General features: G+C 50.0%; 1 protein-coding gene across 10 annotated transcripts in view; it reads left to right on the top strand.

Moving 5' to 3' along the window:
* PTK2 (protein tyrosine kinase 2) overlaps positions 1-11,437 on the top strand; it is a 238,503-nt gene extending 227,066 nt beyond the window's left edge. For all 10 annotated transcript variants that reach the window (XM_075415500.1, XM_075415499.1, XM_075415496.1 and 7 more), the window contains 5 exons: positions 3,460-3,499; positions 4,323-4,429; positions 8,463-8,618; positions 9,084-9,164; positions 10,175-11,437. In XM_075415500.1, coding sequence (XP_075271615.1) covers positions 3,460-3,499; positions 4,323-4,429; positions 8,463-8,618; positions 9,084-9,164; positions 10,175-10,387 — 597 coding nt within the window. In that variant the 3' untranslated portion in view covers positions 10,388-11,437. The remainder of the gene's footprint in view (positions 1-3,459; positions 3,500-4,322; positions 4,430-8,462; positions 8,619-9,083; positions 9,165-10,174) is intronic.
* The last annotated feature ends 1,890 nt before the right edge of the window (positions 11,438-13,327 follow it).

A 13,327-nucleotide genomic window follows, 5' to 3' on the forward strand; every position in this document is an offset into this window, starting at 1 on the left:
GAGCCCGACCCATCAACCTAACGTATGACGGACTTGTCTAGCTGTGTGCTGGGGACTTTGTCCAGAAGGATTTGGGGGCTGGCACTAGATAATCTTTAAGGTCCCTTCCAACCCTTACCATTCTGTGATTCTATGATAAGGATACTGTGAGAGACAGTGTCAAAAGCTCTGCTAAAATAAAAAACCACCACATCTACTTCCCTTGTTCCACTAGATAGGTGACCTTAACATAAAAGGAAATTAAGTGGGTTAAGCAAGACTTTGCCCTCAAGAACCTGTGCTGGCTATGGTCAATGACTCTGTTGTCTCTCAAGTGTTTTTCAGTTAACTCCCAGAATAACCTGCTCCAAGATTTTACCAGGCACCAAAGTGCAATTGACAGGCCTGTAATTACCAGGGTCTTCCTTCTTACTCTTCTTGAAAATAGGGACAACATTTGCCAGCTTCCAGTCAACTGGGACCTCTCCAGACTCCCAAGACTGTTGAAAAATAATGGAGAGAGGTCCCATGATAATGTTGGCGAGCTCTTTCCGTACCCTGGGATGAATCCCATCGGGCCCCAGAGACTTACATGCATCCAGCTGGAGCAGCAAGTCCCAAACAGTTCAGAGCCGGCTGGGACTTTATCATCCCCCCAGTCATGGTCTTCCAACACAGGGCTCCAGGGGTCCCAGGACCCACCACTGGTGTTGAAGATGGAGGTGAAGAAGGCATTAAATGTCTCCGCTTTGTCTGTGTCTCTGTGAGGTGAACGCCTTCATCAAGCAACGGACCAATGTTATCTCTGATTCTCCTTTTGCTGTTAACATATTTTAAAAAGCCCTTTTTGTTTTCCTTCTGAGTGCTGGCCAGTTTGAACTCGAGCTTTGGCCACACAAATTTTCTCCCTGCAGTGGCAAGCAGCATCTCTGTAGTCCTCCCATGTCACCTGCCCTTGCTTCCAACGTCCATACGCTTCCCTTTTCTGCCTAAGTTCTAGAAAATCCCTGCTCAGCCAAGCCGGCCTTCTGCCCCGCTTTTTTGACTTCCAGCACTTTGGAATTGCCTGCTTCTGGTGTAGATGCACTTGAGCAGGGGTGAGATCGACAGCCCAGCTCAACTACATCTACACCAATGCACGTAGTGTGGGCAATAAACAGGAAGAGCTGGAAGCCATTGTACAGCAGGACAGCTATGACTTGGTCACCATCACAGAAACGTGGTGGGATGACTCTCATGACTGGAGTGCTGCAATGCATGGCTATAAGCGCTTCAAAAGGGATAGGCGAGGAAAGAGAGGCGGTGGGGTGGCCCTGTATCTTAGGGACTGCTTCAGTCATGTAGAGCTCAACAATTGTGATGACAAGGGCGAGTGCTTATGGGTAAAGATGAGGGGGGAAGCCAACGAGGCAGACATCCTGCTGGGGGTCTGTTATAGACCACCCAGCCAGGATGAAGAGGCAGATGAAGTTTTCTACAAGAGGCTGGCAGAAGTCTCACAATCGCTAGCCCTTGTTCTTGTGGGGGACTTCTAACTTACCGGGCATCTGCTGGAAATAGAACACAGCAGAGAGGAAGCAGTCTAGGAGGTTCCTGCAGTGTGTGGAAGATAACTTCCTGACACAGCTGGTAAGTGAGCCTACCAGGGGAGGTGCCTCACTAGACCTGCTGTTTACTGACAGAGCAGGACTGGTGGGAGATGTCGTGGTCGGAGGCCGTCTTGAGCTTAGTGACCATGAAATGATAGAGGTGAAGTTAAGAGGGGGGCCAGCAAAACCACCACCATGGACTTCCAGAGGGCAGACTTTGGCCTGCTGAGAATACTGGTTGAGAGAGTCCCCTGGGAGAGAGTGCTGAAGGGCAAAGGGGTCCAGGCAGGCTGGACAGTCTTCAAGGAGGAAGTCTTAAAGGCACAGGAGCGGGCTGTCCCCATGTGCCTCAAGACGAACCGTCGGGGAAGGCGACCGTCCTGGCTGAACAGGGAGCTCTTGCTGGGACTCAGGAAACAAAGGAAGGTCTACCACCTATGGAGGAAAGGGCAGACGACTCAAGAGGAGTACAGGGGTCTTGTTAGGTTGTGCAGAGAGGAAATCAGAAAGGCAAAAGCCCAGCTAGAACTCAGGCTGGCCACTGTTGTAAGGGACAACAAAAAATGTTTTTACAAATACATCAGCAACAAAAAGAGGGCCAAGCAGAGTCTCCATCCCTTATTGGATGTGAGGGGGAATATTGCCACCAAGGAGGAGGGAAAGGCTGAGGTACTAAATGTCTTCTTCGCCTCAGTCTTTAATAGTCAGACTGGTTATTCCCAGGGTAGACAACTCCCAGTGCTGGAAGATAGGGAAGGAGAGTGGAACAAACCTCCCGTAATCCAGGAGGAAGCAGTTAACGACCTGCTATGCCACCAGGACACTTACAAGTCTATGGGGATGGATGGATCCACCCAAGAGCGCTGAAGGAACTGGTGGAGGGGCTGGCCAAGCCACTCTCCATCATCTGTCAGCAGTCCTGGCTAACAGGGAAGGTCTTAGGTGACTGAGGGATCGCCAATGTAACACCCATCTACAAGAAGGGCCGGAAGGAGGACCCTGGGAACTACAGGCCTGTCAGCCTGACCTAAGTGCTGGGCAGGATTATGGAGCAATTCATCCTGAGTGCTCTCACCAGGAATGTGCAGGACAACCAGGGGATCAGGCCTAGCCAGCATGGGTTCATGAAAGGCAGGTCCTGCTTGATCAACCTGATCTCCTTCTATGACCAGGTGACCCGCTTAGTGGATGAGGGAAAGGCTGTGGATGTTGTCTACCTGGACTTTAGTAAGGCCTTTGACACTGTTCCCCACAGCATCCTCCTGGAGAAACTAGCTGCCCACGGTTTGGATGGGTGTACTCTTCACTGGATAAAGAACTGGCTGAATGGCCAAGCGCAGAGAGTGTTGGCGAATGGAGTTAAATCCAGGTGGCTCATGGTCGACTTGTTGTCCACCAGCACACCCAGGTCCCTCTCTGCAGAGCTGCTTCCCAGCAGGTGAACCCCAAGCCTGTACTGGTGCATGGGGTTGTTCCTCCCCACGTGCAGGACCCTGCACTTGCCCTTGTTGAGCTTCATCAGGTTCCTCTGCACCCAACTCTCCAGCCTGCCCAGGTCTCGCTGAATGGCAGCACAGCCTTCTGGTGTATCTACCACTCCTCCCAGTTTGGTGTCATCAGTAAACTTGCTGAGGGTACCTTCTAACTCTTCATCCAGGTCATTGATGAGTAAGTTGAACAAGACTGGGCCAGTACTGACCCCTGGGGGACACCACTAGTTACCGGCCGCCAACCAGACTCAGCGCCGCTGATGACAACCCGTTGTTGATGACAACAGTTTTCAACTGTTGGGAAATGTGCTGAGAGCAGGCTGCTCTCAGTGTTCGAGACTGTACTGATGAAAGTTGTCAGCACTGGAATAACTTGTCTAAATGTGTATTTTATTTTGTAGGCTGGTAACCAGCACATCTATCAGCCTGTGGGTAAACCAGGTAAGCAGTAAATTCCTCTACTGTCATCTTAAATCCTTGACTACAAGTATTCTAGCAGCAGTAGTGAACAAAGCTTTATGCCAGTGTATTCATACAAGGGGTGAATTCGATTCCCGGTAACTGCACGTAGATGTTTCCACGCACTACGTGTTGAAATTCCCCGTGCAGTCCCCAGAGACGCAGTCAGCAAAGCAAAGAAGGTGTTTCATCAGCCGGCGGGAGGTGTCTAGAGGAAGCTGAGTCACTGCGTAGGTCTTAAGCGTGTGTGGAGCTCAGACGTGTAAAACAACGGTAGACACCTACATTTAGGTGTCTCAGTCTCAAAGTGAATCACACCTAGGATTTCTGCCATGAAGAAGTCCGATTTTCCCAGACATCTGCAGTACACGTGGCACTCGGCTGTGGTACGAAGGGGTGAGCACCTCTCGGGTCTGGAGTAGGTGCACTGGGATGAGCAGCGGTTGCCCCATGACGGGATTTTTGAAGTGTCTTACTGAAACAGCTGTGCTCCCATAATTGCAGGAAAGCTTGATGTATTCCACCACCTTTTCTGTCTGCATTTTGTCAATAGAAATACATATTAATATTTACCCTGCTTCAGCAGGGGGGGTTGGACTAGATGACCCACAGAGGTCCCTTCCAACCCCTACCATGATATTAAAGCGTAGCTCCTACAAACAGTGAATTTACTGTAAGATACAGAAAGATGTACATCTCCTCTGCGAGGGCAGTAAAGCACGTGTAGCCCTTGTGGTGTTGACAGACCAGAATTCTGCAGGTACCTCTGTTGGTCCTCTAAAATGCAACTTGTTTTATTAACCAGATCACGCAGCTCCGCCAAAGAAACCTCCCCGCCCTGGAGCCCCCAGCCATTTGGGCAGCCTTGCAAGCCTGAACAGCCCCGTGGACAGCTACAACGAAGGCGTGAAGGTACGTCGCTCAGCGTCACAGGACACACGCTTCAGAAAATCAAACGTTACCGCTCAGATAGTTCGCTGTTCCTGAAGCAGAGACTGTGGAAAGCAAAAGCAACTAAACCTCTCGAGTAGATGTTGTCATGGGGCAAACGCGCACTGGCAGCTCTCCAGGGAAGTGGGGAGTTAGCTCGTAGGCTCGTATCCTCCATTACCGTGATTCAGCAAGGTCCTCACCTAGAACCTTTACCAGGTGGCCTTATTTCTAGTTTGAAGAGCGCATGAGATCTCCCATATGAACCCAGCCTCCCTGCTCAGCAGCTTCGTTAAGCAGGAGGGAGCACACCCGGGGTTCCCAGTTACTCCAGTAGCACCGAAGTCTCCTGTCCTCGGTCACAGGGAAGTGAGGCACATCTGAACTGTGGTGCTCCAAAAACCTCTCACTGCAGCACCGAGCCTCCTAAAGCCCTCCTCGTGCTGGGGCACAAGGGAAGGAGGGGAATGGCTGTCTGACCTGTGGCTGAGATGCCTTCTAATGTGTTGTTTCATCCCCAGTAAACGGGCAACAAAGCCAAAAATGAAACTTCTGGCCGAGAGATGCTGTGAAGCACAGCGTCCTGTCCCCTGCTGCAGTTGGTGTCAGCGGAACTGCTCCTTAGTACGTCAGTCGCTGCTAAAATCGTGTTGTCCCCTGCCTTTGGGACTCCGTTATCGTTCTGATCTGGGCAACAGAAACCTGAGCGACCTCGGGGCCTCCTGAGAGGAACCAGAGGAGCCGTTTCTGATGCTGGCAGTTTCCAGCAGCTAGGTACAACGGTGGCTGTCAGTAATTTCTCTGACAGAAATGCAGCCGATCTATGCGCCTCGCTGTTCTATCATTTCACGACCTTTGCAGCTGGACAAACACCCCTCCCCAGAGACTCCTGGGCTGACAGCAGTATTACCGCCCGGAGCGTGCAGGCAGGGTCGCTCCTGCTGCCTCTCCCATTCTGTCAGTCGGTGCCGTCAGCAGCAGCCAGGGAGGTGACGCGTTCGTGCTCCAGCTGTTTCCCGAGAGGAGAAAGTCGGCGTCTGCGTTAGGGCACAGGCGCCTGCAAATGCACCGGGGCAGTCCCCGCTGTAGTACAGCAGCTAGCGCTGGTAGTACGGCTCCCCACAGAAGGAGCACCTCTGGCTGATCGAAGCCCTGCCAAGCCCATAGCAAAGAACGGGAATTCATGTGGTGGTAGATACAGCTGCTGTGATGAGCGACACTTATTTTAGGTGGTTTAAGAAAATACAAAAAAAAATCCAGCTCATCTGACTGTGAAATTCAGAACTGGCCGTCAGAGCAATGCGTTCAGCACAAATCCATCTCAGCCACTGTCCGTCTCACTCTTGCTCTCTTGTTCTGAGATTATCAGAATATTTAAGAATCAGCGTAAATAGGCAGCAGTGGCAAATTTGAGCAGGGTTATTTATTAGAAACTGATGCCAGCGCTTTTCAAGCTGCCAAGCCTCAGAAAATGGCAAAAAGCAGTAACAGATGTGTTACCACACTTGGCTTCTCTAAAATTTCCTTTCTAAATGCTGATACTGGAACGTGAAAAATGTTTTCTGAAATCCATCTTTTTGACCACAAACAAACCTGAGCAGCCAAAGTCATCGGTAATAACGCATGAACAAGGTTCATGTACTAAACAGCTAAAGAAAAGCTGATTTTGTTTTCCTGTCAAGAGTTTCTTGAAATTGGATTGTTTTATGCCCCTTCAAGAAAACAGCCTGTTGTTTTTTAATGGCGTATGGCTTTGTTAGTGTCTGCAGTCCTAAACTGAAGATGCTTCTGGGGTTCATTTCAGACTCCCTTTTCTGTACACCCATTTCAAGACTCCCACTTCCGTCTCCCTTTTCTGCAGAAAACAAGTTAAAATAAGAGGAATGGAACTGCTCACCCCCGGGAGCCGTCAGGGCACCCACCGGGAGATACCTGGGTTTGCGTTACTTGCCGAGGCAAAGTCAGCCAGTCCATGCAGAGAAACTCCTCTGACTTCACAGTCTGCAGAGCAATAGTGTTGGTGTCAGGTATAAACAAAAAAAATTGAGTGGAAAGAAACGCAGATGTCCGTCCTCTTGAAACGTTAGGGCCCGACTGTAGGAATCAGGTGGGTTGGGTATAAGCCATGTGGAATGGGTTCTTGGTACTTTTTAACCACGACTGTGATCAGTCGTCGCCAACAGGAGCTGCACAGCTCCATGACCACGTATTTCCCATCGCGACTTTTCTAAAGGAAAAAAAAAAACAGTTTCAAAAAGACGAATACAGCATTTGCTTAAATCTGTCGGTGGTCTGGGTGAAGGGAGCAGGGCTGCGCAGGACACGTTGTTTCCCACCGTTGCAGAGGCCCTCTACTCCACTCACCACTCTGCTGCTCGCCAGACTGGCTTGCTCCTGTCAAGCTTTGCATGATCTCTTCGCCATGTGTTGAGTAAAAAGTAAGCATGGGTGCATGGCAAATACTTCCACTTCCTCCGCGGGTGCACAGCAGGTCGTCAGCACACGGTGCTTCCGTAACAGATGGCCCGAGAGCTAACGTGAATGACTGCCGGTACCGTTGAGGATGCATTTTCGTTGCAGGCTTTTTAACTGGTCTCTTATTGCTACACATGTTTTGGTTTGGTTTTTTCCCTGCTGAGTTTTATTAATATTGTTTTTCTTTTTTCCCTTCTTTTGGTAAATTTCTTTAACCTTCCCCCACATTCTGCTCAACCATAGCCATGGAGGGTAAGCAGTGCGTGAGCGTGTGTGTACGTGCCCTATTCCAAAATGTCTTTGCATGCGACTTTGCCAGACGACTGTTTAACTTCTCCGTTGCTGAAACCGATTAGAATCACAGCCTTCCTCTGGTGATTGGGGCAATTACGGTGTTCTTTCTCCTAAGGTACTTTCTGATCAGTGCACTAGATTGGATCTCTGTAGTAGCTGTCAGTACCCACTTAGTGCAATGCACCAAAATGGAACCACTGAGCACTAAATCCTGCACTCCTTCCTTACACAGAGTTTCATCCAAGTATTTTATAGTTTCATGAGAGTAGTATCTCAGGTGCTTCCAGTGAAACATCTCTGTAGCTAGGACCAGTTGTAAGAACCAGTAGTAACCCAGCGTGGTGGGTTGGAATGCCATGAGCCCTCTCAGGTGAACACAGAGGATGGCTGCTGTGTGACCAGTAGGAAATAAGGAATTTTTTAACCTTCTCCTCCCACTGAGTGGTTGCTTGGGCATCCCGTAGCAGCGAGGGGCTGCAGGGACCTGGGATCCTTGTAGATTTAGAGATCAGGAGCAGAGATAATGGAGGGCCTTACAGAGGAAGTTTACAAAGTTTGCTTCTTTTCTGACCCAAGATTATTTCAGTCTGTCTTGGATTTAACTTTAGACAGATCTGACTCAATGGGGATTTTGCTTGAGAAAGGATTTTTAATCTATTGACTTTTTTCTGATCTATTGGAAATAAACTCTGTGAAAACGTGCGGTGTTTCCCACCTGCAGTGGCGACACCATTTTTGTTCATCTGCTGTGAATTTTCACTAACAAAACAATAACGTGTACTGAAATATTCTCTCTTTACTACATCAGTACGTTCACTGTGTACTCTGACATTGTTTTGGAGCACGAAACAAGGTTCTGGAACGAGGGACCTGGTACCTGTTGCCTTAGCTGTGGAGCTTGGCCTTCAGTAGTGAACTACTTAGACGTGTCAAATACTCTGTACTGTTCCTCGTTTCTCAAATTATTTTCTTCTCTGTTGTGGGAGCTAGACTGGAAGCTCTTCAGGGAAATCCTGGTAAAAATTCCCCAGTGTCGTTTCACAGATCAGGTTCAGTCAGAAGAACTTGAAGGAAACTTCCTTCAGCTCCCGGACCGAGCGTGCTCAGGCAGGACAGGGGCCCCAGCTGGACGGGACTGGGGGGCTGTTGCGAATATGAGACCTTCGCGGCGGTCTGTGGAGGTTGGGAAGTTGCTGAGCCCCATCTGCTGGGCACAGGAGGTTCAACAACCCCTCTCTGCTTCCAGATCCAGCCGCAGGAGATCAGCCCTCCGCCTACGGCCAACCTCGACCGCTCCAACGACAAAGTCTACGAGAACGTCACGGGGCTGGTGAAGGCGGTCATAGAAATGTCCAGTAAAATACAGCCAGCTCCGCCGGAGGAGTATGTCCCCATGGTAAAGGTATGGAGGCAATTCCTAAAAATCAGTGGTTTAGTTCTCTCCCAAATGAGGTCTTCAAGTGGCGCAGGAGAAGCTTTCTGGGAAGCTGGAAGCAGAAAAGGTTTTTGTGTTTGCAGGGTGGGGAAGGTGTGGTCAGCAGGATGGAGCCTTGGATACTGTTAGCAGCACTGTGGGCAGCGGTGCTTTTCGTCCCCAGCTTGCCCGCGCTTATCCAGGGGCAGCGAGTCGTGCACAATCTTTTCTGCCTTTCACTTCTGTAAGAAAAACTTTTATTAACCCTTTGCCATCTTGTTTTGATGGTGAAACACAGAATTGCAGGTGGGATTTTAGAGTCTCTCGGCCATGTTCTAACTCCCTTACCCAGATGAGGGACTAAGTGCATCTGTTGCTTCCTGCACTCCTACAATTCCCTCACCTGTTCTTTCCAAGTTTTTAAAGTCTATTTCCTTTCATTTTTTTACTTAGGAGGTTGGTTTGGCACTGAGAACCTTACTGGCGACGGTGGATGAGACCCTCCCAGTGCTTCCTGCGAGCACCCACAGAGAGGTACGTAGAGCTCCACTCGCCTGATGCTCGGTCGTTACGCTCCAAGGGAGCCTCGGCCAGGACAGCTGTCCGGACAGGCTTTGGCTCTCTCTTCTTTGCCTGTGCATACGTTTTGGTTCGCTAAGCAGTCTGAACTCCTGGGTTATAATTCTACATGAAATAAATTTTATTAGAATTGCTGCGTGGACATAGGCTTGTGGGGACTTCAGACGCTCAAACTGTATGTAATTGAAGAGCGTCCAACCGGCACCCAGAGGAAGCTGCCGTAAAACCCGTTAGCAGTGCTTACATGAAACCAGTGCTGCAATGCACAGAGACCATCTGGGAGTTAATTCTTGGTGCAAGTGTGATCTTTCATTAACCTACAGCTTGTGCACAAAGTCGGTAAACAGGTAATTAAACATTAGCTTGCTGCAGCCAGAAGGTTTGGATGAGAATGTATCCTGTAGTGACCTAGTTCTGGATGAGAAGCGACTGAGATCTTTCAGTGAAGCTCAGGAGTCAGGAGTAAAGCTGTTTTCCTCCAAAATCCTGAAAGAATGTGATAATGAGAAAGCCAGAGAATGGTTCTCCAAGTGCCACCTTAGAGAATCGTCCTGACTTAGCGACGTGGTTCTTTTAAGTAACCTGTATCTGGCTGCTTGACCTGTTTTGGTTTTTAGAGCTACTTTCATCAGTAGTAAAAAGAGCGATGGTAACGGGGACCTGGAAAGCTCTAACGAGGCCTCAGCTCTCAGACATGGGTTAAAATCTGCTACTAGCGATGTGGGTCTTGGTGCCGTTCCACAGCGGGCGGCTCCGCCGCCGACGGGGCTGCTCGTGCTCTCCACGCAGCGCAGAGCAGCCAGTGCCGACGTTCCGTCCGCTCCCCGCGCTGCCCCCAGCAGCGGCCCCGGCTGCCATCGGAAATCCCAGCCGGGGGCTGGTGAGGGAGGGTGGTGCGTAGCCTCGCCGCTGCAAGCGCAGCGCTTCTAACGACTTGCAGAGTTGACCGACTCTTCCCGTTCCAGATTGAGATGGCGCAGAAGCTGCTGAACTCGGACCTGGCCGAGCTGATTAACAAGATGAAGCTGGCACAGCAGTACGTCATGACCAGCCTGCAGCAGGAGTACAAGAAGCAAATGCTGACGGCTGCGCACGCGCTGGCCGTGGACGCCAAAAACTTGCTGGATGTTATTGATCAAGCCAGACTGAAAATGATCAGTCAGTCCAGACCGCACTAAGTGCCGAGGGAGCGGTTTCGTCGGCCCGTTTGAGAATTCTGCTTGCGAAAGGATGTTCCTTCACCTTCCACCAGCAGCGAGGATTCACCCAGCGTAGTCCTGGCTTTCCGGCACCTCTTGCTTCAGCAGACCTGACTGACAGCTGTCGGTTCTCTCTCACTACAAAAGTTTAACCCACGTTTTTACCATAAAGCCAAGCTGGTCTGGGATTCAAAAAAGTGGCATTAGCACCAGATGAAGTTTGTACAGAAGTCCTCGGGAGCTCACGGCTGCGGAGCGCGCTTCAGTTTCACACCGTCGCATGGGACACGCTTAGCCTCGAGCTGCCGCAGGGCTACGGTCACCGAGCCGAAACCGTTCGCGCAGCAGATCGGAGGAAGATATTGTGAAGAATTCGGGGAAACCTCAGGGCTGAGAATTCTTGCCCGCAGTATATGAACTATCCAGACTGGAATTTTTTTTATTAGAACACTTACGTCGCAATATGCTAATCACAATTTACAGAGAAAGAATAAAAAAGCTATATTTTCAAGACTTCGGTCATTTCAAGACAAACTAAAGCCCTCTTCATCTTCCTGCCTTCTACTTTTCCGTGGATGTGTGAAGCATTTGTTTGGAACTAGCGGTAGGACACAACTGAAAACTCTCTCGTCTTTTTTCACCCGGATAACGTGCCAGTTCTTTTGTAGCAACGTTGTTTTCCTTGGAAGCGAAAATGCTGCTTTGTACCAGAGCAATTCAGAGCCGCATTCAGAGGAGTTCTGTAACCATTCATGTCCCCCGTTTTTATATAATTTATAAACGACAGATTAAAGCCATGTTGAATATTTTAAACCCACTGTAGTTAACTAACCCATCCTTTTGTCTATCTTGCCTGGGAGGAGTTACAGTAGAGCAGTGTAATTAGATTTTCCTTGGTTTTCCAGTTATGCCATCTGTTCTGTTAAAATAAAAACCACACTCCCTTTTTGCTGTTGAGGGATATAAATTATTCTCAGGAAGAATATAATGAACTGTACAGTTACTTTGACCTATTAAAAAGGTGTTACCAGTGAAATTTGGGCTGTATTGTTGTGTGTGTGTGTGTGTGTGTGTGTGTGTGTGCGCGCTGCAGGAAGAACCCCCCCCCCCCCCCCCCCCAACCACTGTTCAGTTTTCGCTGCTTGCAGTCTTTCCCCCACCCTGATCCGCAGGACTTGAGGAGCAACAGGAAGCACCCAAGGAGGAAATCCAAGACTGAGGCAGTCCTCCAGAAAACAGTTTTTCCTCCCAACTACGGAGCGCAGGAGTAGGTCAGCGTTACCATCTGTGTGACTTGCAACTACTCGGCGCTACTCCTTACGCTCCTTTAAAAACCAGTTTTCCTCAGGGAGGGTTTCTTTCAGAATGAGTGGAGAACCTGGCAGCGAGTGGTTTGCAGGAACTCTTCTGGAGCCTCAGTACCCGAGTTCTCAGCAGCAGCAGGGGGTGCACAGACTAAATTCTTCCCTGGGCACCTGCATCTTGCAAAAAAACAACCGAGCTCCAGTTGTCCCAGATGGGACAGCACAGAGTGCATCGGGTTTTGGTCCAGATACAGAGCAACCCTCCTACACAACTTTGGGGTCCCTTCTCACACACTCAGAACGTTTTGCCAATGCGTAATTCTCATTTAGATCTTCCGCACACACATCTGAAAGGCAGCCCCGACCTGGTGAAGTTGCTCTGGAGAAGTCCTGTCCAAAAGTTGTTTTTACAAACACGTACTTTCTGCAAAGTGACCCCATCTTCCCCACCCCCCCCTTCAGAGCAGTTTTCAGAGATGCTCCCTACAAGTTTTTCTGGAAAGGCAAAAAAATTACACACCTGACACAACCTAGGCTTGGCGCCTAGCAATGCAAGACTCGGTCTGCTTTTAGATGACACGATCCTAGATTTGGCCTCCAAGAATCACAGAATTGCTAGGGTTGGCAAAGACCTCTAAGATCATCAAGTCCAACCATCAACCCAACACCACCAGGCCTGCTAAACCATGTCCCAAAGTGCCACATCTACACATTTTTTTTTAAACACCTCCAGGAATGGGGACTCCACCACTTCCCTGGGCAGCCTGTTCCAGTGCTTCACAACTCTTCCAGTAACTAAATTTTTCCCCATATCCAATCTAAACCTTCCCTGGCACAACTTGAGGCCATTGCCTCTCATCCTATTGCTGTTACTTGGGAAGAGAGACCAACACCTGCCTCACTACAACCTCCTTTCAGGTAGAGAGCAATAAGGTCCCCCCTCAGCCTCCTCTTGTCCAGACTAAACAGCCCCACCTGCCTCAGTCACTCCTCAGCAGACTTGTTCTCCAGACCCCTCACCAGCCTCGTTGCCCTTCTCTGGACACGCTCCAGCCCCTCAATGGCCTTCTTGTAGTGAGGGGCCCAAAGCTGAACACAGCACTCGAGATGCAGCCTCACCAGTGCCAAGTACAGGGTCACGATCACCTCCCTACTCCTGCTGGCCACACCATTCCTGATCCAAGCCAGGACGCCATTGGCCTTCTTGGCCACCCGGGCACCCTGCTGGCTGATCTTCAGCCAGCTGTCGACCAACACCTCAAGGTTCTTTTCCACCAGGCAGCTTTCCAGCCAATCCTCCCCAAGCCTGTAGTGTTGCATGGGGTTGTTGTGACCCAAGTGCAGGACCTGGCACTTGGTAAACCTTTTGCAGGACCTCCAGCTGGGAATTTCAGTGTTTTCCCCACTCTTCAGCACAACAGCTGTCCTCTGCTGGGCAATGCACACAATCCCTGCTGTGCCACAGCCTCCAGCTGCCCCTGAACAGGTTAAATCTCCTGGCACTAGAAACCACCCCCAGACAGAATCACAGAATGGTTTGGGTTGGAAGGGACCTTGAAGATCATCTTGTTCCAGCCCCCCTGCCAGGAGCAGGGACATCTTCCACCAGACCAGG

The sequence above is a fragment of the Opisthocomus hoazin genome, chromosome 3 (assembly GCF_030867145.1).
Source record: "Opisthocomus hoazin isolate bOpiHoa1 chromosome 3, bOpiHoa1.hap1, whole genome shotgun sequence".
Classification (NCBI taxonomy): domain Eukaryota; kingdom Metazoa; phylum Chordata; class Aves; order Opisthocomiformes; family Opisthocomidae; genus Opisthocomus; species Opisthocomus hoazin.